Genomic DNA, 25,791 nt, shown 5'->3' on the forward strand with positions numbered 1-25,791 from the left:
CAGACTTGTTCGACATTTGAAAGTCGTGGCTAATATAGAAACAGCTATATATAAAACTTTTCTAGTGTAACTTGTAGGCTTGACGTTATGTAGCAGTTGTTTTGATGTACCTTTTAATAAATAATGATAGCTTAATGGCAGGATTATTTTAAGGGCTTAGAGTATATCTGGAGAGAGAGAGGGCACTACAATATAATTTCTCTCATTATCATATAGATTTGTTTCTTATTAATGGCTGGACATGTATTTCCATGGAAAAATAATTTATTTGGAAAGTATTAAATATATATACATTTTTTAAAACATTAATGAGTTGCGTAAAAGTAACATTAACTACTACTCTTGTAAAAAATATGAAATTAATATCAAATTTGGTGAAGAGCACATTATGTCTCGTTTATGACTCGAAAGTCAAAGTTTAGGACTTGAGACTTGACGGTCTTGAATGGTAAGATTTGAGACTTACTTGTGACTTGGTCACAATGACTTGGTCACACCTCCGCAAGGAACAGCTGAGTTTTGAAGCCACATGAGTTCACAAAAGCAGGAATAAACACATTTAGACATGAAACTGAAACTTCACATGACCTAACTTGACAAAACATTGCAGACACCAGCAATACACAAGAGGGATGTTGTGTAAGCTAATGGAACAGTGAAACAGACAGACAAAGAGACCCAGAAACACATACCATATGTTCTCCTATCTTTGTGAGGACCACACGCAGAAATGCATGTTCCCTTATCTCCCAGCTGTAACCTTATAATAACCTCAATAATCTAACTTTGATGCTTAAACTTACCCGCGCCACAACGGTTAGTCCTAAACCTAAACGGCAATGCCTAAACATTAAAATAACCCCAATTCTAACACTATGCCAACTGTAAAATACAATTTTTGCTAGCAGGGACCGTTAAAATAAACATTGTGCGGACAGATTTGCAGGTCTTCCCATCTTTGTGGGCACATAAGTACACATAAATGGAGAACAAGCAAGCACGCGCGCACGCACGGACGCACGCACGCACAAATAAAAGACTGCAGTGGCATGTGCATGACAAAGACAGAGCTGCTGGACCTTTGCAGGTTCTCATTTGCAGAGATGTTGCGGAGCCATGACTCATCCCCTGGTGATTCCGGGCGGCATCCAGAGGCCAATCGCACTGACATCTGGTCAGCCCCGAGGCACATAGATCACAGGCCTGGAAGACCCGCTGCCACGGGGGGGTGAAGCAAGTCAAGCGTACACGCCCGGACTCAAGACAACACACCTCAAGCTTTAGGAGACGGGCTTCTGTAACTAGCCTATCACCGGAACGCAGTCTCTATGGCAACAACAGAGTAGACAGACTTCCGAGGATTTGTATCGGTTCATCGCCACTGCATGTGCTGGTTAAATTATAGATCCCAAAACGGAGTAGATATTGATAGCAGGTCCATTATCGCAATATCTAATAACACCTAAAAATTAATTAAAGAACTCTACTGACGCCAACTTGAGAGCTGTAACTAGAGGCTAAGAAAAGCCATACTCGTTCCAAAGACAATCTGATGACAGCAGCACCCCTTTCATAAGAAATACAATGCCTCGTTTTAGAAAGCCTGCATTAAACAGAATGCTCAGTTGGGGATCAGTCTTCAAACAACGTTTCTAAAACGTATCTTGCAACCCAGACCTGCTATAAACCCATTGTGTCCCACACCTGTCGCTGGGCGGTAAACAGGTGAGCTCAGTGGCAAGGATCATTCATTCCAAAACCACAAACCTACATTGTATTGTTCTACTTCTACGGCACTGGGCAGGAAGCTGGGGCCCAGTGACTTATGAGCAAAGCAAATGCAAGAGACAAAATGGTGCAAAACTCCCCCCAAAGAGCATATTATCATGAACTGGAAGGTAATTGGAATTCAGGGGAACCTGCCTCGGAAGCTGTTCGTTAAGGAGGGAGATGCTCAAGGCGTGCTTCACGCCTTACCAGATGTCCATCCCGCCTCCTCGGCTGAACCCCCCACCCCCCCCGGCCGCGACCGACACACTGTCGTTAAAGTGGATTGTGCACACTTTCACCGATGTGGTTCTAATGAACGTGGCTGAAGCCATAACACTGCCACAAGGCCTGAATGCATTTTGTACAGAAACAAGGCACACCCCAAAGTGTTGCATGCAGGGAAGTTGATATAAATAATAAAACCACTTCCTGACCAAAGATACAGTGTGATAAACCCAAGGCATTCTAATAATAGTAAAAGGTCTGGAAATGGTCAAATGGGTATCTATAGTAGAATAGCTATGTACAAGTGCAATGGAATGAACCAACATGTATACAGGTCACATGTTTGGGTCCCAGGGAGTCAATTATTTTCTCATTTTGGGTCCCAGGCTGAAATAAACTAAAGAAACTGTGCACTGAATGAATGTTACTTAGAGGAAAGGATGGAATTACTATTATTTTTATGATCTGAAAAACAGTATTAGGCAGAGTGCGAATTATACAATGACAATTGGGGGGGGTCCTTCCCCAGGCATGTTTAAACACCCCTGACCTGTTTTTAACTCTTTTGGGGGTGTCCAACTCTTAATTAAGCGGGTCAAACCCTCCCTCCAATCCCATAATTCAAACCCTGGTGTTAGGATGTAAATTGGTAATGATGTTGGATGATCTGCTGTATACACTTAATTGTTAAACTATTAAATACTGCGGCTACAGAAACATATTATGGCTCTCAACCTACTGCATAATAAATACGATGAGCAAATCCCAAATCCCACAGTATCGAATACCAAATGTATGGCGCTGGGAAAATCACAATTCATAACGTACTGACACTTATCTATTCTGATAATACTACAGATGTAATTAAAAGTAAGCACAAGCAAGGGACGTTTGGTCAGCAGTGTTTCCATCAGACGTGTGAACCTAGCATTCGGTGAGTAAACTGCAGCTAGTTGGCATTCACGTCATTATGCCAAGTAAGCAAAGGCTTTTTCAACTGACTTTTTCAAGGGTTTCGGGAAAGCCTTCTTATCTACAGCACGACAGTTAGCCTGCTATCACATATGCATAATCTCTTAGGGCTAATGATATGATAAGTTGGCAAACCAGTAAATGCAGACAGTGGCATTCCTGCATTGCCGCTTCAAAAAAGTTGAGGCAAAAACAAATCACTTATGCTTTTTGATCATGCCCAGCATTTCAAGCAAAATTCGGTATTCCTGGATTCCGTGCGTAGGACCCCTCGGCGCTTTTTTTGATTGGTAGATTTCATAGAGCCTTTTGCAAAACAGGCAGCCGGACAAGGACATTCCTCTAGAGACAGTATTTTGTACAGCCTCCAAAGATTTGGCACTGGGTGCAAGACGAAAAAAAAGACCTATCCCAATAAAGACGAGCACAAATGAGCTGAACCGCAAGCATGACAGAAGAGATGGGTCTTACCGTCACAGACTTCAGGGTCATACCGTGGTAGGTTCCCATGGTGTCAATCTTGAACCCCTCCGTTTCTGGGAACAGTGGATGTATGTCAATAAGGCATATTGTAAAAATAAAATAAAAATAAAAGCATTAAGGCTTGTTATCTTTACTGGTTCATTTCGGTGTGAGGAAGTGAACGGAATGCATGAAAATCATTTACACCCCCCCAGGGGACACATTATCTATGAAAACAGGCAGTATATGCATAGATGAGTCCACACACGCTATTCTTCACACATTTCCATAGAAACACTAACCCAGCTAACGCCCTGGTTCCACTCACCCTCTTTTCCTTTAAATCGCTCCTGGTCGTAACGGTTATAGGCAGCGGGAATGGGCTGTTTGTTTCTTATGGACGGGTCCTTGAGGGGAGACAAGAGCTTACACTTAAAACAAGAGACGGGACACTTCCAATTAATGATCCCCCATAAAAATTATTGTAATGAGGTGGCAAGTTCAGTGTTTCAGCCAACTCAGCATTGACCCGTTAAACGGATAACCTTCTTTCCCTGGGGGACCCAAGGTGGTTTCCTTGAGGAATGACACAACAGGAAGGTGAGGGAATATGCAGACAGTCTTTACGGGTGGGGGGGGGATTTCATTCCCAACAATGACCTTTTCACATCCACGCGACCGACCACACAGACTTTTAAGAAGGTAAATATATATCGGCAGTCAAGCTAAGGCTGGCCACGGACGTGGGCCGGTCTCTCACCACCTGGGCGGTGTTCTGTGCAGGCCTCTGCTCGGGCGCGCGTCCCTCCTCCCTGGCCTTCACCGACTGCAGGATGGCAAATATGTTTTTGGAGAAGTTCTGCCGGGACCAAAAGATTCAACACCACAAGGTTATCAGGAAGTTGAAACATGACACATTAGAAAGAAAAAAACACAGCTTGATGTGTCAATAAAGCAGAATACAATATCCCTTACCGAGATCATTGTGAGGCAACGCGCTGAACTGTGACCCAAACATACATATAAATCCTCACTACGTAGTTGCAGTGCGCTACGTCACCATTCATAAGCCTAGTGCACTCACACGTATCTATAATTTTCAATAACTACCAAATGCTGCTAGTTTACACTTGTGAAAAGTACGGCAGTAATATGCATATCTAAATGTTCAAATACGACCCAGACTGCCGCCGTACCCATAACACTACCCGGACTGCCGCCGTACCCATAACACTACCCGGACTGCCGCCGTACCCATAACACTACCCGGACTGCCGCCGTACCCATAACACTACCCGGACTGCCGCCGTACCCATAACACTACCCGGACTGCCGCCGTACCCATAACACTACCCGGACTGCCGCCGTATCCATAACACTACCCGGACTGCCGCCGTATCCATAACACTACCCGGACTGCCGCCGTATCCATAACACTACCCGGACTGCCGCCGTATCCATAACACTACCCGGACTGCCGCCGTATCCATAACACTACCCGGACTGCCGCCGTATCCATAACACTACCCGGACTGCCGCCGTATCCATAACACTACCCGGACCGCTGCTAGTTTACAGTACTCTTTTGTTCTAGCTATAGTTTGGCTTTTATATTCTTATGTCACTACGTAGTTGTCGGCTGCCATGTCACAAGAATGTCATAGTGCAGGATGACGCTGTGTTGTTCAGTGCATTTGACAAATTACCATGAAAACAAATAAAATGCTTTGAGCTTACTCTACATACAAACGCCCTACAGGGAGAAACCAGGGAGTGATCAGTGACTACAGAAATTTACACAGACATTTCTTATCAAACAAAACCCGGACTGTGACAGAATGTCCTCTCTCCTATTTTGTAATACCACCATTAACAACCAAAAAGGCAATATTGCAACAAAATCAATTCATTTCCCATGAGGCACTGCTGCCACCTGCTGGCAAAAAAGACTGTTCACACAAAGACAAAATCGGCAAAAGCTTTTTAAACGGCAATGGATGAAGACCACTGCCAGCCTCCCCCTCGAGGAAGCTCATCCTCAGCCGATATCTACAGACAGCATTCATACGGATCAGGTTGTTGCTGGCAACACTGACTAAACCGGCCTCATGCATCGGCAAATCGATTTCCTCTGTCCCTACCCGACAATCCCGACACGCCGTTCAAATAACCAAAATTCAAACCGAATCAACTATATTCATTTAGGGGCTGGTCGAAATACACACCTTAGCATACATCGAAATAACATTTGGTCGTCAATTTTAGAAAAAGACGTCGCATTTAGAAGACCCGGTCGCAGGGTGAATCCACCCAACCGAATGACATTCGCAAAACCCGCAAAAGTGCAAAAAAACAACAACACACGGTTACTTCTAGGCAAGCACTCCTTAAATGTCAGCACAAGCGCCAAATGAAACCCTCGCGCTGCTCTAGAGGCCTGACCTTCCCAGTGCTTTGTAGGATGGTGGTCCTGGTCCGCCAGACACGCTCTCTGCTGACGATGTCCCTGGTCACGTCCACCTCCGCGTCCACAAAGCTCCTCTGCTTCAGGGTGATGTCCTCGTCCAGGTCGGTCTTGATGGTGGAGCGCTTCTTGGCCATGATCTTGGCCTTGATTGCGGCAATCTTCTCCACCGACATGGCCTCGGACAGCGACCTGCGGAAGAGGAAAGATCACGGTTAACGCCTTATGTCCCCCCCCCCCGGCTCAGGACTACGTCATGGTTGCGCGGGCTGGAGTACACGTTCTCACGACACTCCAACCAATGGGTGCGGAGGGTCTGGTGAGGAAAATAAAACCGTGGCCTTCCTTGTCCAATAAGAAACTTCTGAGTAGTTCTAAGCACAGTAGGAATTGGCTTAATTGAGTTGGTCTGTCACCCAATCGACTACCACAAAACCTCCCATGTGTCTCATGCAACCAAGCAAGGGGGGTCTGAGGGTCTGATAGCCGTAAACTTCTTCCAAACATTGGAGATTAAGGACCAGTGCATAACGCATTACTCATCTTAAAGCACATCATAAGAAAGTGACGATGACCAATCGCAGATTACTTTTATTAGCTAGTTTCATCTACATCGTTCATTGTCAGTTCGGACCGACACTCAGTGGTCAGTTCATATTAAGATGATAGCCGTCTGGTACGGGTCTGGACACATTGAGCATCCAAATTCATCTTGGTACTGTTATGTCGGGGCCCAATGTGTTCTAAGGAATGTTTCTCTACACCAAAACACCACCACCACCACCACCCTGTGCCATTGACACCAGGCTGGACAAGTCCACAGAATCCTACTGCTTACCCCAAATCCTGTCTGGCATCAGCATGATGCAATGGGTCAGAGTAAAGGGTCTTTGACACAAAGGGTCAAAGTTCACATCATACAAGAATAAATGTATTGGTTTTAAAGGGGACACTCAGTCCGTGGGACAAAGCTAGAGCCAATGACTAGCAGATTGTTGCTTGGGACTTGGAAATACCATTTTCTGTTTTGTCTATTGTAACATGCAATCAAATAGCAATAATTGTTTAAGATATGTTTCAACGATTACTCACAAACAAAGAGACATGATCATCTCAAAGTCATTGCTGTAAAACATGGCGATCTTTAAAGATGTTTTTAGGCTTTGTTGTGGTCTACTTTTGGTGTACAGAAATAATTGTATATTATCATGAACATCCAGTCAGACAATTTGCCCTGTGGCTACAGCTTAACCCTAAAGTAAATAGCACTTGAAATTCAGCTAGTTTCCACCTGTTGTATAATACTGTTGAAGAACAGTAAAACAGGACAATTCTGCACAGAAGACTATGATGAACGGGAATATGCATCGCATACCTGATCTGGTCAGTCTGCACAATTCCTTCTTTGTGACCCTCCAGCCGGGCAGCAAGACGCTCCTTGTCCAGGCGCACTCTTTCCTCATCCTACAGCCCAACAAGATGCACAAAAACAATACGTTTGCGTCAGAAAACTCTAGCACATAAGTGCAGTGTGGGTTATTTTCACATATAGAAAAACGGTATGGGGTTACTTTGAGATGGTATGATAAGAATACACACACACACACACACACACCCTCTTGTTAAACAGGTATAATGGTGGAAAAGTGCTAGTGAAATACCTCTATCCTTGGTTTCTTGGCTTCAGATGACACCTCGTCTGCAGCTCGTTTGACTATGGATTTTTTTTTTTAAACGTGGATAAATAAAAGGGAACATTATCTTTTATGCATGTAGCATGGATTAAATCACTCAATTAATCTGAGTGTTGTTACATTACAAATGCTTAAACTGTACCTTGTGTTGGCCTTTGCAAACCGATTTCTATGGGGGCACTTCTGTCTATACTTGTTGAAGTAGCTGTGAAGGGAAAGCAAAAGAGAATAAGCTTGGGTAGAACATCATCATAAGAATGAAAACGCGCATTCATTCCAAGGTGTTGAATATAAACTGCATACTTACAACTTTCCCCATTGAGATACGACAGCAGGCCCTTTCGATCAGGTCGTCTGACAACCGGAATGTTCTCCGTCTAAGGGGTAATTATATAACCAGAAGAAATCTTTTACGAAAAGCAAGAAAACAAAGGTCACCGCAAAACTATGCGAATGAGCACAGAAACCAGAGAAGAAAGCACACACACGGGACCATATCCAACACTTCAAAATCACCTCGAAGACACATGTTTGTCCTAAAGGACGTCACGTTAACTTACTGCAGCTCTTCGCACGTAGGATGGATGAGGAAGATGCACATTATTGAGCAGGAACAGGATGGAGTCCAGAGTATAGTATTCCTTCGGCTGACCCTCTTTACCAGTTCTGGAAACGGAACGTGAAAACGCCTGTCAGCTTCACCTCGCAGAACATCAGTTCAGCCTGGTGTCTACAGCGATGTCGGCGGTGCTCTACTAGGTCCCTCGAATAACAAATTCGAACTTTTGTTTTTGAAACTTTTGTAACTTGCTGGGTAACGCTAAGAATTTGTCTGGTCTTTATAGTTTTATAGCTAATGTGGCCTAAACTACATTTGGTTCTGCAGAAATGAAAGACACAGCGACCATCAGCTTGAAAGCATCAACAGAGGCACTAGCAAATTGCTTAAGTTTGCGCGACATACTTTGTTAGCTACTTGTATGTATTTATGTTTACTATTTTTACTATTAAAACTCTCTTTGAGTGCAGGAAAAAATACCACCAACAAAAGTGACATAATGAACAACCTGCCTGACAGAACATCACCTAGGTGTCTGGATGTTAGGTCACGTGCAGGAAAGGTCAATTATAGCTGTGTTGCATTAGCTAGCCAACTAAACTTGGCATAGATAAGACCAACACAGCAGCTAACCAAATTATTTCAGCCACATTTGTATGGGAATGAGTTAACTTGGCTGGTAAGACAGCTGTCTTGGGACGACGTTGCCTCCTAGTATGTCTGTCCGGTAGACCCATGGAAGACTAAACAAACCACACAGCTACTGTAGCTAGCTAACCAAAGACATTAGTTTGCAAGTTACATACTGTACTTTACGTAGTTAGCAAGCAATTACATAGTTAAGGTTGGCGGGTTAGTTTGCTAAACCCCGAAACGAGAAGTAAAACTAGCTGCATTTGTTATATATAACTAATATTCGCACAATACAAACAGGACAAGAAAAGTTTTGGCAACAACACAGTGGCTAGAAGCTAACATTAGCTAGCCAACGTTAGCTATTTGCTAACTAACTAGCCTAGCCACACTAAAGGGCGACAAAAAGCGAGTTATTTAACCATGTATTTACAAAATTAACATACCCCCAAATGACATAATTAGTCTTGACATTTTTTGGCCAAGAGAATTCTCCAAAGATAACTTCGTCTCCTTTGGCGACGATTTCTTTTTTCTGGGTGTTGTACTGCCGAAGAACACTCAACACGTCCGCCATCTTCACTAGTCTTGATGTAGTGTGACTACAAGGCCCCCAGTCACCTATCAACAGAATTCAATGTGTTCACACAGAATGCCTGATTCCAAATGTTTTATTGTGTATTCATGTGAGTGGATAAACCAATTCTGAACCTATACTGATAAACATTACACCCATTTCAACAGCTACGCAGAAATATATATCTTTCATAAGAAACTGTTATGCCTCCATTTTTAGGTACATTCTACTGCAGAGAAGAGTCTGGCCACAGCTAGTTTTTTTCTATAAAAATAATTTGGTCAGTAAATACTGTAGATTCTTTTTAAGAGATGTACAAAGCTTTATTAAGGTTTGGATTAACACTATGACTAACAATGTAAATGGCATGCAGCAGAGAAAAAAACATCACCTTATGTTTAATTAAACATGGATTGGAATATTACAGCCATACCGAGCAGTCAGATGTCAGACATCTCAATCAACATGGCCTGTGGCCATTCTGGGTCAATGACTCAAGTATAGTTTCTTTAGGATGAATGTAGATCATGGCTTACATGATCTGTTTTGTTAAGCACTTTAAAACCGCTATCCTCAGAAAGAGACTTCTATCTTCAACTTGTGGGATTGGGAAAAACTAAAATGTCTAAAATGACACGGTTTACTTTATATTGCATAAAATTAAACAGTTAAAAAAAGAAATCACAGTTCAATGGTCAGAATTTGTCTAAGTAAATCTTATTAATAATATCCACTTGTGCTATTGTAACTTCAGCTATCATTGTCCCATTAAATTGAACCCTAAATTTCAAAGCATATCAATATTATGCAATAATATTCATCCAGCATTTAAAAGAAATATAACGCAATCACAGCTCAATTGCTCAAGTCTTGAAGAAAAACAAACCAAGTATGAAAAAAGGTACATTCATTCAAATTATAATTGGAAATGTAGCCAGAGTTTGTACAGAAAAAGTTAGTTTTTGCATGACAGGACAAGTTTTACATTAGTGTTCGCTTTTTATAAACCTACTACACTGTAATAAATCTATTATGCTTCTAGCAGCTTAAGTCTCCATGGACTGTAAAATTACCTTGTTTTGACCTTCAACACAACACAGCAATCGAAAAAGATTCATAAATCACTAGATACCAGTGCTGCGTTCAGTTTGTTTTCACGGTCCGGAACATTTAATTGAACATTGCTGTACTGAAGACCAGTTCAGAAACAGGGAAAGGTTGGGTTGTGGTTTGGGGAATGCCGTCACACACTGCTTCCAGCAACATCTTACCAGACCCACCAAATGGGAGTAGTTGTACCTCAAAAATCCTTTCAAGAAAATGTTTTATATGTTGATGTAAAAATAGTTCCAGAAAATCGCAAATGTGTCCTGAACAACTCTGGGTGATGCACATTCAGCACCAAACAGAGTAAGATAAGGAAATCGGGAGGGAGTTCCGGGAGTTGTCCAATAAGAAACATTCCTTTCCCTTTAGCGTTAAATACAGTTAAACCGTTTTCAAATATGTGCCCCAATGATCACAACACACTGAAAAAACGAACATTGCCAGCTTGCAATAAATCAGTGACATTGACTAAAGATCCATCTCGTTACATTTTCATTAGTGACAAAGTAAAAATGGTTTTGCTCTCGTGTATTACTTGTTTAAAGATGCAATCCGGGACTTCCAAAATCAACCAAATAATTCTTAATCTCCCATTTTGGGACGGATGGCTAATATGTGCATAAGTTCAATTAACAAGTATACCTCAGTTTTCCATGCGACGTATAGGAAAGCTAGCGGTTTTGATGACATTTGGTCACAGATCAGCACATATATGACCCAGTACACCATTTCTGGGTCCCTTATTGGCTCAACAGGACCACTTTCACAAACAGCAGCATAGAATTCCATGCTGCATCTTTAAATGTACAAAAGGGTATTCTATAATTAGACAGTATCAGAAATATTCACTGGTAAACACCCAAATATTTGGAAAATACCTATTGATATAGGGCAAGCCTTATTAGTTAGTATTTTTGAGTAATGCAACAACAGCCCGATTGCGTCGTCATGACAATCCTCAACAGGCTCAATTCAGAACTGTCAGAGCGCAAGACTTTCATTGACCTTCTGACCCTTGGCCCCTTGCTTCGTTAAAGTCCTCACAGGTGAGCCTGTGCTCATTTATAACAACGCAACAAACGACAGAGGGAAAAACTTTAAAAGGTAAAAAAAAAACAAAAAAAAAAAAAACTCTATGTTAACGCCAAACGTGCTCTAACTAACACATCATAGTAGATGTACAAGACCTACCATACAGTCTCTCCTACATTCCTTCTATTGCCCATTACAACACAGGTCTCTTGCACGGCCACCCCATGAGACAGCTTAGTTTAAGTCAATGGTCTTGTCCAAATACCCTCTGTGACATTTTGTTATACAGTACCACATGACTGATGTAGTACGATGGGAGTATACTCACTACATCATGATAGTTATTTTTTTTTCTTCTTTTTTTTTTTTTTTTTAAGATCACCTCTACAAACTGTCAGGAAATAACCAAACATGTTTCCACAATTCAGTCAAGCCTGCTGGGTGCATCAGCGTTGGACTCAAGATAAAAAAAAAAAAAGATATTAATATCTTCTGAATTTGTCCTCTCTTGGGCACCCTCCTCATCTTTTCTACATGCGGTACAGAAGTGGTTCTCAAATCAGGTCCAGGGCCAAGTTGTGGATAACATCCACAGCTCCTAGGTCGAGGCCACTTATGTCCAGCATGCCCCTGTCTTCAGCCGCCTCAGCGATGGAGTTGCCTTTGGAGGTCAACCCGCATAAAATCAGTTTGGAGAAAATGCCTGTTTTCTACAGAAAAGGGGGCAAGATAAACAACATTGAAATGTACATTTTAGTCATTTAGCAGACACTCTTCAGAGCAATCCAGAGTAACTTCTATTAAGTACATGAATTTTAAAAAGACCTAGGTGAAACAACCAAACAGTATAGAGAGATTGTAAGTGCATTCTGATCAATTTATTAGTTCTCAGCAAAGGTCGGTGCGGGAAAGAACACCATAGAAAAAGAGCAGTGGAACTGGATTCTAGGTCCAGATTGGAAGGTAAGGAAGTTCGAAGATGCATGCACTCCACCTACATGTCTGTGCATCCTCAGGCACTCCGCTGGGTTGGCCTTGCCGTGCCAGCAGGCGCTGTTGGTGAATATAATGAACATGTCCACAGCAACCCCCTTCTCTGAGGCCCACAGGATAGGCAGGGCACAGTCTGTATAGCCGCTGGGAATCTGTAAGCACATGATTGACAAGGCCAGCCGTGACAGAATAATATTACAAACCATGATCAAACAGTATAGACAACTGTGTTCGGTAAAGACAACTTTAGCAAATGTTTTTTGGACCTGGAAGGAAAAACCTTTGATTATTTTCTGCCCATTCGAAAATGACGTTTCAGACATTAATCCAGATTTTTCATTATTATTTTAATCATCTTAATTGAGTGCGAGTGTGTGTACCTTCACCAGCTCGGCTGTTACTTCCCGAAGAGACATGTCGGCTGATATGGTGCAAGGAACTACAGCTCCTTCAGAATAGGCCAGAACCTGTGTCTCGGCCTCCGTCCGTGCTATAACCTTTAACATAGACAACCAACTTTACCACTTCAAATGTTTGTGCTTTAAGATACCTGGGATTAGAATCATCAGACTTTCAAATGAAGCGTTCTAAGAATCAGTAGAATTAAATGAAGTGTTCTAAGAATCAGTAGCCTTAAATGAAGTGTTCTAAGAATCAGTAGACTTACAGAAACCAGATCTCAAACGTGCGGTTAATGCTAGACAACCAAAGACTTTGCATGACCTGGAGGCATTTTGCCAAGACGAATGGGCAGCAATACCACCTGCATGAATTCGGGGCTTCAAAGACAACTATTATATAAAAGACTGCACGCTGTCATTGATGCTAAAGGGGGCGATACACAGTATTAAGAACTAAGGGTATGCAGACTTTTGAACAGGGGTCAGTTCATTTTTTATGTCTGTTTTAAACAGGTACGATGTCTAGCCCAGGGGTGCAGCAGAGCTTTTGACAGCTCTGTGGAAAGTTACAGGCACAGCTAATTTAATGAAAGTAATTTGCTCCTTAATTTCAGTATGTTTAAACCCAGTTTAGAACACTTTTGCAATGCAACCTTACGTAATTTCGCTAAAATATTAGTTAAAAGACAAACGCTTTTCAGTTGTCTATTTGTCGTATCAACTCATGTGTAAAATTTTTTTACTAATATTGTATAAGTCAAATTTCCATCCCTATTTTTCTAATTAGATAATGCACATTAAAATGCATATACAGAAATGTCATCCCATCGCATATTTAGGCCTAGTTTGAATTTTAAAAAAATGTCCTTGTACAACTAATTTAAAACATGTTTCGCAATATTAAGAAGGCCTACATAATAGTTTTAGAATGAGCCATTTCCAATAACTAGCCTATAACAATACGTGCAGCAGAGCGAGAGGTGAAATGTTACGATGTGCAGGAAAATGTATTGGCCTCTGCTTTTTGTAGCGCAATCATTAACAACATGGACTTAGTGGTGGTTCCTACGCCGAACACATCTGCACCGCTCTGGGCGCATTTTGGTTTTAAGCCAAATTAAGCATTTATTTGGAGGAGCCGAACTGTCAAATTTCCTCCTGAAAGGGGGGCGATCAAAAGTGCAAACACCACAAATCTCAAGCACCACCATGTGTATTTTTACAATATTATTAGGCTTAAACTATAATACTGGCATAAAATTAACAATATTGCCATTTAAATCGTTAATCGCAATTAGTTGGGCGACAATCAATGGTCAACTAAATGTCACAATCGTGACAACAAGTCCACAACCCTTAGCGAGAAGGAAAGCCTGACACCTATCTTTTCATTATCCCGTCGGCTTTATAACACACCCTCTATTCATCTCTATGGTGCGGCTTGAGTGCAGCAGTAGTGGTGTGGCACTCACCATGGTCATGGCTGCAGCCGCCACAGCTGTGCCGACAGAGGTCCTCTGGACAGTGCTGCTAAGAGACGTGCTGACGTCCACCGCCACCACGAAGCGCTTGCCTGTCGGCTCCACGTTCTGAGGAAACAAACACCCTACTCAGAAGGCCAATACCTTGGTCGTTCAGAAATGTGTGTATACAACACTCAACCTGCCTTGAAACATTTGTAGAAAGCGCAGTCCAGTGCTTTGAGGATCTCAACGTTGGGTTCCCATTTCAGTTTGCCCCGGTTGCCCTGGCCCCTTTTGTAGTTTTCAGAGGCCGTCAAGATGCTGAAGGGGTGCAGTTTGGCCTAAATCAACAAGACCTGTTAGATTCCTAAGAAATCAGGGCAGATTAATCTTAAAGGCTGAGAGACTTCAGCTGGGTACACCTCACCTTCATTAAAGAAGCCTCACTCTGGATCCTCTCGCAAACCGCTGCCACGTCTGAGCTTCCTGGTACCAAGACTTGATCTGCGGTCATCTTTCCCAGGGCTCTTAGCAGTGACGCCATAGGCATCTCCTTTAATAAAGCTTTCCACACCTACAGTGAAGAAAAGACAACCAGACTTTACCAAATAACAACCCACAATCTTATCCCACCGAAGTAATTTCAAGTGTTTCAAGACCACATGTAAAATAACATACGTGCAGCACAGTAAAATGATACTGCTTAACTTTCACAATAATAGAATTATACTGTGATTAAAATTCAACAAAAAAATGATACACTTGATAAAATTATACTGTACTTATCTTCCACAATGAGGCTGTGCTCATCTTCCACAATACAGTGCTAATAGTCCACAATGACAAAATTATAATGTCCTTATCTTCCATAATTATAATGTTCTTATCTTACACAATGATAAAATCCAACAGTGCTTTAACTACAGTGATACAATGAGTGCTTAACAGCCACAATGAAAACACGATAGAGTGCTTAATTGGGCAGGGAATTGCAAGGGACCTTGCCATACGATATTGTCACGATATTTGCTGTTACAATATGCACTGTGACTCTCACAATTCCTTTGATTTTGTACATGTATACAGTTCAATCATACTTCCAGACCATATTCAGACAAAAACATAACCATTTCAATCATTTGTTTAAAGCTTTCCAAGTTTTATGATTGGGATTTAGATGTTTTTCCTAGCTACTGTGCCTCAACTTTTTTGTTGCTTGCTCCTTGGGGTTTCAGGCTGGGCATTTTGTAAAAGCACTTTGTGACAACTGCTGATGTAAAAAGGGCTTTATAAATACATTTGATTGATAGATGTGAAAAATGTACACAAGCGGAGGATATGAAGGGCTAACTCACCCAAACAACAAATTCCCATGGTATGCATAGCTAAATAATGCTTCCTACACAACCTCCATTTCAATGCTCTCTGGACAAGTTATGGCTAGCTAATTACTACATTATCTCATTGGGGAACAAACACAATCACCATTTGAAACAGTTATGCAATCGTAAAAATCACACAAACACTATCAATTTAGCATTAGAAAACATAAAATGTTCAATCAAGTAGAGATTTCTGGTTGCAAGTCTGAAAAAGATATTCAAGAAAAGGCAAGACGGGAAATAAAAGGAGGAATGCATAATAGTCCCGCCCTGCAGACAGTCAACCAATCACATTCAGCTTGTCATGCTGTGTCACGCTGTTGCTAAGCAAATGTTATCCGTAATGCACTGTGCGGCTCATTCATACAGGTAACGTCACCAGACGGATGTGTTCTAGACAAGTTCGCCCGTACCGTCTAAGGGCCGATTTGGCGATCTGGAGTGCATAACTTAAACATATAATTTCAGGACCAATCTAAATATTGTCAAAAAGAATACTGTGATGTTTCAACTTTTCCCAGATAACTAGTGCTTAACTTCCCACAATCATAAAACGACATAATAATTAGGCACTTTCTGATTCACAGCCGTATCAAGTAAACACATTAGATGACAGCAAACCAATCTGACCACCTTCCCTTCGTGGATAGGACAACCCCTTTAAGAGTCGGCTGAATATTGGCTTGGGTAGGCTGGTTTGGCATGGCGCTGTAAACTCCTGCCACCAGAGAATGCATAAACAGAGCATGGATTCCATTCCAACCCATTGCCATTTCATCACACTCTTTCCTACATTCTGTTCATATAAACAAAAGCAAAGAAAAAAGGTAAATTGTGGATTTGGTTGGTCCATACCGCTCACCTCTTTGGACTTCAGGTGGTCTGTCAATAGTTGTTCCTGCTCCAGCTGGTGTTCCTCTATCAGATGGGTGACCTCCATCTCGTCAGCACTGTGTTTGACCTTCTCAACCGCCCCCAGGTACGAGAGGACTTTCACCACCTCCTCTGAGTTCTCCTTGTCTGAGTAGGCCACCTGGACCTCCTTCCATCCTTTCATAGTATACTTACTGATCAACGTGATTGCTGCAAACATGGCAGAGGAGAAATGGGAGGAAGCCATTCAACCACGTTTCCTGATGCCATGATTTCAGTTTCAAATAGACATTATAATCCAGAGCAACAGCAAGTTAGTGCATCTTTAAGATAGACAGATGGGAAGCCTACAGGCCACAACCCTATTAATTAGCACATTATTTTTAAGGATAAAATACTGTGTGACTGTTATATATAAACACACACAACACACTGAACAGCCATAACATAATGACCACCTGCCTAATATTGTGTAGGTCCCACTTTTGCCCCTTCAAAACAGCCCTGACCCATCGAGGCAATGCTCAGGTAGGTATGTGTCAAAGTAACATCCACATGAATGGCAGTGGTCAAGGTTTCCCAGCAGAACATTGCCCAAAGCATCACACTGCCTCAGCCGGCTTGCCTCCTTCCCATAGTGCATCCTGGTGCCATGTGTTCTCCTGGTAAGTGACGCACACTCACCCGGCCGTCCACGTGATGTAAAAGGAAACGTGATTCATCAGACCAGGGCACCTTCTTCCATTGCTCCGTGGTCCAGTTTTAACTTTTTCAGCAATTTGAGCTACCGTAGCTTGTCTGATGGATCGGACCACACGGGTCAGCCATTGCTCCCCACGCGCATCAACGAGCCTCGGCTACCCATGATCGTCGCCGGTTCACTGCTTTTCCTTCCTTGGACCACTTCTGATAGGTACTGACCACTGCAGACAGGGAACACCCCACAAGGGCTGCAGTTTGAGATGCTCAGACCCAAATATCTAGCCACCACAATTTGGCCCTTGTCAGATCCTTACGCTTGCCCATTTTTCCTGCTTCTAACACATCTTTGCGGACAGAACATTCACTTGCTGCCTAATACATCCCACCCACTGACAGGTGCCATGATAACAAGATTATCAGTGTTATTCACTTCACCTGTCAGTGGTCATAATGTTATGGCTGATCGGTGTATTTATGTAAAACAGTATGAGCACAGGTACAACTCTTGCCGCTCACCTTCGTTAGCGGGCTTGGTGTGGGAGAGTCTGAGCAGATCCTGGTGCGACCACCCCCCTCTCGTTTTACATTTGGTCACTGCTATAGCCAGGCTCATGGCGTCCTGTTCATTGTACCAACTCGAAACGGCTTTCCTCAGGGCCCGTCCCCATATACCACACCGCATCCCGTCCTTCACCTCCTTCTTGTACTGGACAAAGGTGAAAAGATGCTCAGGCGCCTGGCACACGTCCCTCAGGGCTCGGAACGCCCCCTGTCTGATGGTCAGGTCGGCGTGCTGGGAGCATACGGCCAGGGCGAACAGGGAGGGGTTGGCCCTGACCTGCTTGCCCTTCTGAGCCAGCCTCTTGACCTCCTCCACCACCTCACAACCTCTGCCCTCCTGGAGCAGTGAGAGCAGAGCCAGGGCACTCTCCATGCCCAGCCGATGCTCCTTGGTGTCATAGATGGCCATCTCCGAGCCGTAGCACAGGAAGCGGCGGAGTCTGGTTATGTCCGTTACCTCCCACGGGTGTTCACCGTCGGTGGCCGAGTTTTGGTCGTTGTTGTTTGCACCCTGTCCTAATAATTCCATTGTGACAGTTCCTCTGAGCCGGAGACAGGGGTAGAGAACGATGTTTTAGCTGTACATTACATTACTTTTTACGTTTTAAAATGGATCGTCGTACCAGCTATGGTACGTTTTTTAACAAGAAAGATAACGGTCCAGGTTGTTATTGTTCTTACTGTGCACGATTTTTCAGTTACAGTGTACTGTACAACAGTATAGCTAGCTAGCAAGTTGCCATGGCTAACAACAACAGTAATACGTCTGGCAACCCGAATAGCTAGACAGAACCCTTAATGAGCAGCTATCGTAAGTTGATATAAATAGACTTAAGCCGATTAGGAATGACATTCATATGGTAGCTAGATAACCACGATACAATTCATAGCAACTGCTTACGTTTGTAATCATTCAATGTATGCTAACGTTAGCAAGTTAGCCGACTTAGGAAACAACCATTAAACAAACTAGCTAGTAGGCTACAAAAAAAAAAGCTAAAACGATAACAGTTTCACTGGGACTAGAGGCACAAGCCACATAACAACATTACATCTTTGCCGACAATGTCAAGTCAGTCTGAGCGGTTCTGGCTGGCCAGAGAGCTAATAGCTTCTGGTGTTGTGGCTAGCTCTGGTCCAGAAGCCGGCGTCAATAACACCAGCGACAAGGGACAGTGTGTGTGTGTGTAATAACGTAACAACCTGGACCCGAGATAGTGTAGCTAGCAGTTGTGGCTGTGGCGATAACTAACAGTTGCTAACAATTTAGCCACTGTTTGAATTAGTAGTATTTGGCCAGACGTAAACACCAAGAAAATCTAAATTTCCCGGCTTCAATTTCGAGGAAGAAAAATTACATCACGCATGTTCATTTTCGCACTTACCACAATCTGTGACTAATACTGCAGCTAATCAAATTGTTGGTTTTCGGGTCGGATGGGTGTCACTGAATGAATCGCACAGACCGACTCACCAGACGCAGCTGAAGAAGTGGTTGCTGGGAGAGCATCAGTTCTCTACATTCTTCTTTCCTGTCAGTGGCGATTATTCCCGGCAGTTGATTACCACCAAAGTCTTGTTTTGTATTTTAATAAGCCACGGAGTCACAGTAATAGGCTACGTAAATTGGACTGAAGCAGCTATCAGCAAAGTCAGTGCTCCAAAAAAATATAACGCACACACATATTGACAGTTAATGATGTTTGCAGTTGTACGGCAGACTGCCTATAACCTCACCTGGCCAATAGATCTGGCAAGTTGCTTAATCTTTATTTAAAGAATTGGAAAACCGAATTTAGCAAAATAGGATACCACAAAATATGATATTAAGGAATGGAGATAACTGTAATCCAGTTGAAACGTTTTGGAAAAACTGGGCCTTTTAAATTAATAATTTAGGCAATAAGGTGGGCCTTTGTAATAAAGGGTCTCTGTCATGAAATCGAAATAATCTACACTGTTAACACTTAAGGCTTTCTTAATTTCTTATAACACTAGAGGACACTATTGGCTTAAAATGCAGCTACTAAATTAGGGATATCAAGTTAGTAAAAGCCTACCGATGTAATGGAGAATGGAAAAACAACCTAATCATTGTCAAGATAAACATGGGTCTTGTGATATTTTTTAATAAAAGTGAATTTTGCACAATTTCTAAAAATTTCCACAGAAGTCATGGAGATTCAGAGAGGGCGGGAAATGCTTTTGGGGTGGGTGGGGTCAGGATATAACTTCTCAATGGGAAATGATCTAATCTTTTATAGGTCATTTGATTGGTACATCACGATCTGTGTCTTTAATGACATGCAAAACACCCATTAAACCTTTTGACTAAGTGTGTAAATATTATTTAAATAGCGCAGTAATCCGATTCTGACATCTGACATCTTTAGTTGGCATGTCAACAATTAAAAGGAAGTGATACATTAATTGCTGCTCTGAAAATGTTATGACAGTTTAGGCTCAGATCATGGGCGGTTCGGCTGGAAGGGGAAAGGGTTAATTCTACTTAATATCATGTGTGCTGTTGAAGAGGAAGTGGCAGTGTGATTGTCCAAATCATTGTGTTGAAATGTTCTGTCATAATCAGAAAATTTGTCATGAGGCCCGTGTGTGTGTGTGTGTGTGTGTGTGTGTGCTTTACTAGCACAGTTTGCAAGATGGTATAGTGTTGGAAAGGACACACAGGCAATTTTAAGACATAAGAATAGTTTTACTTAGGCTATATATTAAAATATATACATATTATCTTTACATTATCTTTACAAGCCTTGAAAAAAACGTTCTCTACATTTGTTGTCAAGCCCAAAACATCTCCTTAACAATTACATCTCTTCGACAATAACATATCCTTGATATCCAGCAAGTATGTTTTTGCATTTGTTACTGCTACAAGCACAATATCATCACGGCACTGCCTTGATAATCATCATTTTGAGGACCAATGTATTTTATTACAGTTCATTAGCATTGCAGTAGCCTATATATGAAAAATAAAAAAGTACAGTCCTGCTGCAGTCTGAATTGTGATATTTTGTAATTATATCCCTTGGCATTCCAGTATAAGCTATATGTGACCTAATTACATTTGCAAATACTGGGAGGAGTGCATGCATTTCAATCCAGATTCCAGATCACCGCTTTTGTTTACTGAATAAGACACTTACTTCTCCCCAACATCTTGACATCAAATGACAACATCGCACCCTAGGGCTTATCTTGGGTCAGTTTTGAGGACTGGTAAGTCTCTGAATCTCGGCTGAGGTAGCAGGCTTATGGTCTGTGCGTCTTAGCTTCCAGGCGTGACATTGCATGAGATGATTGAAAGTACTCAGATGAGAAGGACCAAGGCCAACCATCATTCTGTACTCTTCTACCGCAGTGTGCACCTGTACACTTTGTGTCCTGGATTAGAAAATGTGCGGTGGGTGTAAACATTGGCTGCAGGAGGGTTTGCACATCCCTCAATCCAAACACAAAATGTCGATGGATCGTTGCAGCAATGAACTCAATTAAAAACGCAGCTTAACAGTGAAGGAATATAAAAATAAATATTATCACTTTTACAAATATACTGTACACCACCATGTATAAAAAATAACTCAAAATCTTGTGAAGCCATTTTTAAATCTCTTTAGCAGGCAAACCAATCTGTGAGAGAAAATTTTATATGTGCGCTTCAGAAGCAAACTAGATAATTTAGTCGCATTCAAAATCAAGTTGCAACAGTCACTTTTTGGGGTCCGGCCGACTCAAGCTCTTCTGTGTTTCCCCAAGCCCCGGCTACCCACATACAGTTCCTTAAAATAGTCTGACTGAATGAATCGAGGGTAAGCGTCATTCTCCATAAGGCTATAAACCTTCTTCTGGGCACCGTCAAAACAAGATGGCGTTGGCCGCTGGAGATTCTGAGCAATGGTGTCTCTTGTATGGAAGTCAACATTAACCTGAAGAAAAAAAAATGCTATGAAAAACAAGCTCTGCATCCTTGATACTATCATAACACTGTTTTCAAACTTAGAAATCTACCTTAGTTTATATTAAAGTTAAATTAAGATGTAACTCTCTGTGCATTAATTTAAAAGTGAATTTCAAAATACTATTTAAATTTTTGTTCCTGGCAAAGTATTTATGTGGGGAAGGAGGTAAATATACAGCTCTGGAAAAAATTATGAGACCACTGCACCTTTTTCTTTCCTTTCCAAAAAAGTTGAAAAGGAAGGTTTTGAGTGAGGAACAGAAGCGTTCAATTTGCAGTGGTCTCTTAATTTTAACCCTTCTGTTCCTCACTCATAACCTTCAACTTTTTTGGAAAGGAAAAAAAAAGTGGTTTCTTAATTTTTTCCAGAGCTGTAGTGACATCAATGAAGAAAATATAATAATATATATATTCTTATTATCAAAATCATCATTTGTTTTTACCTCCTTTGGGGAGTCAGTTTGGATGAATTCTTTGTAAATGCTTGTTGCTTTACAGGCAAGCTCCATTGGATTGCTGATGGACTTGAATTCTTCACAGGCTTGCCAAAACTCTAAATTCTCCTCGCAGAACTGAGACTGCAGGAAGTCACGAAATGCTGCTTTGCCATCTAAAAGGAGAAAATGTAAAATGTTATTTGGATGAATGTGGAAGCCTTATTTAAATTGTTTACTAAAACATTCAGAACAAATTTAGATTCTATGGTAACACGTTTTATATTTACATTTATGAGTGAGTAGATTCTCTAAGGATTGTCCCAGCTGTTTTAAACCATCACTCGATTGTCTGCAAAAAAAGAAAAAAAAAAAGTTAAAACAGAGGAATAGTGTTATTGAATATATTGACAAACTAGTTCAAATAAAAAATAAAATGTTAAATTATTTGTATTATTATTTGTTTTTACACACATGTGCACTTTCTTCCTTGTGTGAGGTAAAGGAGTGTGGATGAAGTTATGGAGTCTTGATTTCCAAGGTTTATGTCTGTTGAAGAAATGATAAGAATGTTTATGTTCAGGAAATATATATGGATCCTGAGTACTGATAGCCGAGATGTGTCAGACCACAGTTATGACAAAACATTTGTTTAATGTTCTAATTATGTTGGTTACTTATTTAGAATTTCAAGACATCACCTCAGTAGTATTTTGTCATATGCCATAAACCCTCTTATGTTTTATGGCTTGTTTATATCACAGTGACATTATCCTTTTCAAAATATGGCTGGTATACAGTACTTGCAAATGAGATATCAATAGAACAAATATGTGCTCATAATAAGTACATTCCTATTTTAAAAATAAACAATTACAATACTGTAATTACATTTAAATCAAAAACTTACAAAAGGCCTTTGGCGTTCTCAGTGTCTTCAGAGGCCGCCCTGCAGCCAAAAACCATTTCTGATTATTTCTGTTCAGTGGCAAAAAAAGTGACTTAAACCTGCTCCTTGAGCTTCCAAAACGAATTCTCAAGAAAGTTAGCTGACTCTTTATACTTCCTGATCCAGACGATAATACCCAAGCTCCACCTGCATCTCAGCACTGATTGGTTGAACTCAGTTTGCGGGGTCAAATGTACCAGAGTGTGAACTGTATGGCATCCTCAAAATGCTTCACATCCAGAGACAACAAGTCACGGAGCACGGCTTCAAGCCGCGGAAATAACTCAACAGAGCTGTGCTTTCATCTGCTGAGGATCAGCCCATTCCTCCCCTTTCTCAACCCATGCCTTGCTATCTTTAACCATTATTTACTTGCAAGGGCCTTTTTATAGATAACACATGAGTGCAAAGTGCGTCAGGCCTCATGTGGCCTTTTGTTATTAGCTAATTGCACAACGCCGCTTCACAAGGCATGTTTAGTCTTTGAATGAATCCCATTCTTCTCTACACATTGGAAGTGTGACTCTGGGTATCAGTCGTTGTGAACGCCATTGATCAAGCTGAACTGGAAGTGACAACGCCGGGCTCTGTGAGGAAGATTCACTCAAGTAGCGCAGGTGTCCGTCGCGGGTCGACAGGGTTATGTCACAGTTCAGTTCCTGAGATATCCGAATGTCACATGTGTGACTTAGTGAGACATATATGAGGAAGATAAAGTTGAAGTCCGTGGACACTCCTAAACAGTTCAAGACCCCATATCAGAGGGATATGTGTGGTACAAGATTGGTTGTGTTGCGCAACAAGTTTTCAGAGGGGAATGAGACATTGAGTGAGTGAGAAACCACAAACATGATAAAAACCTTATTTATAATTAAAGGTCTAGGCTACTCATAGATAGTTTGCTCATCATTATGCAATTTGTGAGAGTTACTTGTGTTTGCGGTCTTTATCCAAGAGGTTCAGACCTTAGCTCAGGCAATTTCATCATCTGGTTGATGATCCAGTTTAGTCATGGACATTTTCTCAGGAAAATAGTCCTTTTAAATAGACTGTTCTTTAAATAGAGGACATGGAGAAAGCTGTTCAATGTGACCTGTGTGAGAGTTCCTCTTCCAGGCCTGGCCTTTATTGTAAGAAATCTGATCTTATCTCTTCCTCTTTCATTATCAGGTTGACGTTTCAGGTAAATCAGGTATGTTCTTTAAATAGACTTCCAGGAGCTTAAAATAACCTTTGCTTGAGTAAGGACAGATAAGGAATCACTGGAATGCTATGACAGGACGCAGAGCAGACATGGAAATGACATTCTTTCCATTAATTAACCTCAACAGAAATAGGGAGAGGTGTATGCTTGTAAATTTCAAGACACCAACGAAAACCATCTTAAAGGAGAGGATGCTGTATAGTGCATGATCAGAACAACTAAAGATCATTGTTGTAATGCAGAACTCTTATTGTTGGCTTTCAAACGATTGAGAGTTTTTGTGTTGATGATGAAGTCAGGGAACGGTTTGACTTATTTGGGTCTATAGTAACACTTTGTTGCTGGTCTGTTTTAGCCATCAGAACAGTGACTTGATGAAAACCAGTGACTTATCTGCAGTCTCTGCGTCAGGACGTCAAACTTAGAAATCAGCTAAGTCGGAGCACAGAGGATGCGCTGTTTTGAATTTGCATGTGTATCTTCCATGTAATGTAATTGTCGTTCATTTTTTACCATGATGCAGTTTTATATAATGGTTATTTATGTTCCGTCGTGGTGATATTCAAATGGAAAAGTTAATAATTGCATACAGGACCATATTCATAATGCCATACATAGAGGACATTGTGTGTCTGGACTCCAACTATGCAGAGGTTATACCAACATCATGAGTTATCTAGAGCAATGGTTCCCGCTGTTTCACATTTAGTAATTATTATGTATGGAATTATGAGATTTGCATGTCCACTGACCAAAAGTAAAGTCTATATTCTTTTATTTAAACACTAACTACCCAATTAAAGTGCCTTAGTTTCGACTTTCAGGTGCCTAAAACAGTACTGTATAGAGTTATATAATATTGGCGAGCGACAGATGGGATTTGGAGCGAGTATGTGTTTAGTGCCCTGAAGGGCGTTTTAGAAACAAAAGAGGTAAAGGAGCAGGGAAAAACCCCACAACCCAAAGAAAAGCTGACGGGTCTGGGTGAGGTGGCGTTGTCTGGGGCCTGTCCCCTCAGCTGCTCCTGGGGATTGTCTTTATATCCCCCCTGATGAGGTCTCGATGGTATGCAGCTGTGTAGGGTTGGGGCTGGCCCCGCAGGCTTTCCCTGGAAGGCCCCGTAAGCTGCCAGTGTTCTTTGGGGTCAACAGTGCGATGCTGATGTAACAGATGTTGGCACAGTACAAAATACACACATTACAATACTCACATTCTTTTTATTTATTTATTTACAAGGCACTGAAGAAATACTGCAGTAAATTACAAAAATATCAAATACACATAAAGTAATTGTCGTTGTTTTAGTCCTGGGTTTCAACCCTCTTTGGGAATCAACTTGTTGACTGCCTGGCACT

General features: G+C 41.6%; 3 protein-coding genes across 6 annotated transcripts in view; all 3 read right to left on the reverse strand.

Annotated features, from left to right (window-relative positions):
• Nucleotides 1–9,385, reverse strand: part of cdc73 (cell division cycle 73, Paf1/RNA polymerase II complex component, homolog (S. cerevisiae)) — a 28,764-nt gene extending 19,379 nt beyond the window's left edge. The window contains exons 1-10 of one of the 2 annotated variants that reach the window (XM_010895209.4): nt 9,226–9,385; nt 8,148–8,253; nt 7,895–7,964; nt 7,730–7,792; nt 7,555–7,607; nt 7,269–7,357; nt 5,872–6,085; nt 4,193–4,288; nt 3,758–3,836; nt 3,439–3,503 (exon numbers count right to left, since the gene is read on the reverse strand). In XM_010895209.4, coding sequence (XP_010893511.1) covers nt 3,439–3,503; nt 3,758–3,836; nt 4,193–4,288; nt 5,872–6,085; nt 7,269–7,357; nt 7,555–7,607; nt 7,730–7,792; nt 7,895–7,964; nt 8,148–8,253; nt 9,226–9,356 — 966 coding nt within the window. In that variant the 5' untranslated portion in view covers nt 9,357–9,385. Of the gene's footprint in view, nt 1–3,438; nt 3,504–3,757; nt 3,837–4,189; nt 4,289–5,871; nt 6,086–7,268; nt 7,358–7,554; nt 7,608–7,729; nt 7,793–7,894; nt 7,965–8,147; nt 8,254–9,225 lie in introns of both variants that reach the window. The other variant, XM_010895200.4, reaches the window with a different exon arrangement.
• Nucleotides 9,386–11,852: 2,467 nt separating this feature from the next.
• On the reverse strand, nt 11,853–19,539 carry ro60 (Ro60, Y RNA binding protein). Of its 3 annotated transcripts, none has more exons than XM_034289865.1 (9): nt 19,345–19,539; nt 17,826–18,412; nt 16,597–16,817; nt 14,780–14,926; nt 14,556–14,693; nt 14,362–14,478; nt 12,869–12,985; nt 12,494–12,640; nt 11,853–12,205 (listed from the first exon to the last, which is right to left on the reverse strand). In XM_034289865.1, the coding sequence occupies exons 2-9, from the start codon at nt 18,397–18,399 to the stop codon at nt 12,050–12,052; spliced, it is 1,617 nt and encodes a 538-aa protein (XP_034145756.1). In that variant the 5' UTR covers nt 18,400–18,412; nt 19,345–19,539; the 3' UTR covers nt 11,853–12,049. The 3 variants fall into 3 exon arrangements, with proteins under 3 accessions (XP_034145756.1, XP_010893468.2, XP_019900428.1); XM_010895166.5 differs by having other exon boundaries at nt 19,256–19,349; XM_020044869.3 differs by lacking the exons at nt 17,826–18,412; nt 19,345–19,539 and adding an exon at nt 17,292–17,332.
• A 1,074-nt stretch (nt 19,540–20,613) lies between these two features.
• Nucleotides 20,614–23,420, reverse strand: LOC105024884 (regulator of G-protein signaling 21). Its single transcript, XM_010895152.3, has 5 exons — nt 23,194–23,420; nt 22,758–22,832; nt 22,574–22,635; nt 22,293–22,459; nt 20,614–21,817 (listed from the first exon to the last, which is right to left on the reverse strand). The coding sequence occupies exons 1-5, from the start codon at nt 23,247–23,249 to the stop codon at nt 21,623–21,625; spliced, it is 555 nt and encodes a 184-aa protein (XP_010893454.1). The 5' UTR covers nt 23,250–23,420; the 3' UTR covers nt 20,614–21,622.
• Nucleotides 23,421–25,791: the final 2,371 nt, after the last annotated feature.

Source organism: Esox lucius, chromosome 3 (assembly GCF_011004845.1).
Source record: "Esox lucius isolate fEsoLuc1 chromosome 3, fEsoLuc1.pri, whole genome shotgun sequence".
NCBI lineage: Eukaryota > Metazoa > Chordata > Actinopteri > Esociformes > Esocidae > Esox > Esox lucius.

What these genes read in the sequence shown, in the direction of transcription:
- ro60 (XM_034289865.1), bottom strand. Translation starts at nt 18,399, where the DNA reads ATGGAATTATTAGGACAGGGTGCAAACAACAACGACCAAAACTCGGCC. An exon ending in CGGCTGCAGCCATGACCATG is followed by an intron (nt 12,986 to 14,361) that starts GTGAGTGCCACA and finishes TCTATGTTAAAG; the next exon opens with GTTATAGCACGGACGGAGGC. An exon ending in GCCTGAGGATGCACAGACAT is followed by an intron (nt 12,206 to 12,493) that starts GTAGGTGGAGTG and finishes CCTTTTCTGTAG; the next exon opens with AAAACAGGCATTTTCTCCAA.
- LOC105024884 (XM_010895152.3), bottom strand. Translation starts at nt 23,249, where the DNA reads ATGGTTTTTGGCTGCAGGGCGGCCTCTGAAGACACTGAGAACGCCAAA. An exon ending in ACAAGGAAGAAAGTGCACAT is followed by an intron (nt 22,636 to 22,757) that starts GTGTGTAAAAAC and finishes CTTTTTTTGCAG; the next exon opens with ACAATCGAGTGATGGTTTAA. An exon ending in GAATCTACTCACTCATAAAT is followed by an intron (nt 22,460 to 22,573) that starts GTAAATATAAAA and finishes TTCTCCTTTTAG; the next exon opens with ATGGCAAAGCAGCATTTCGT.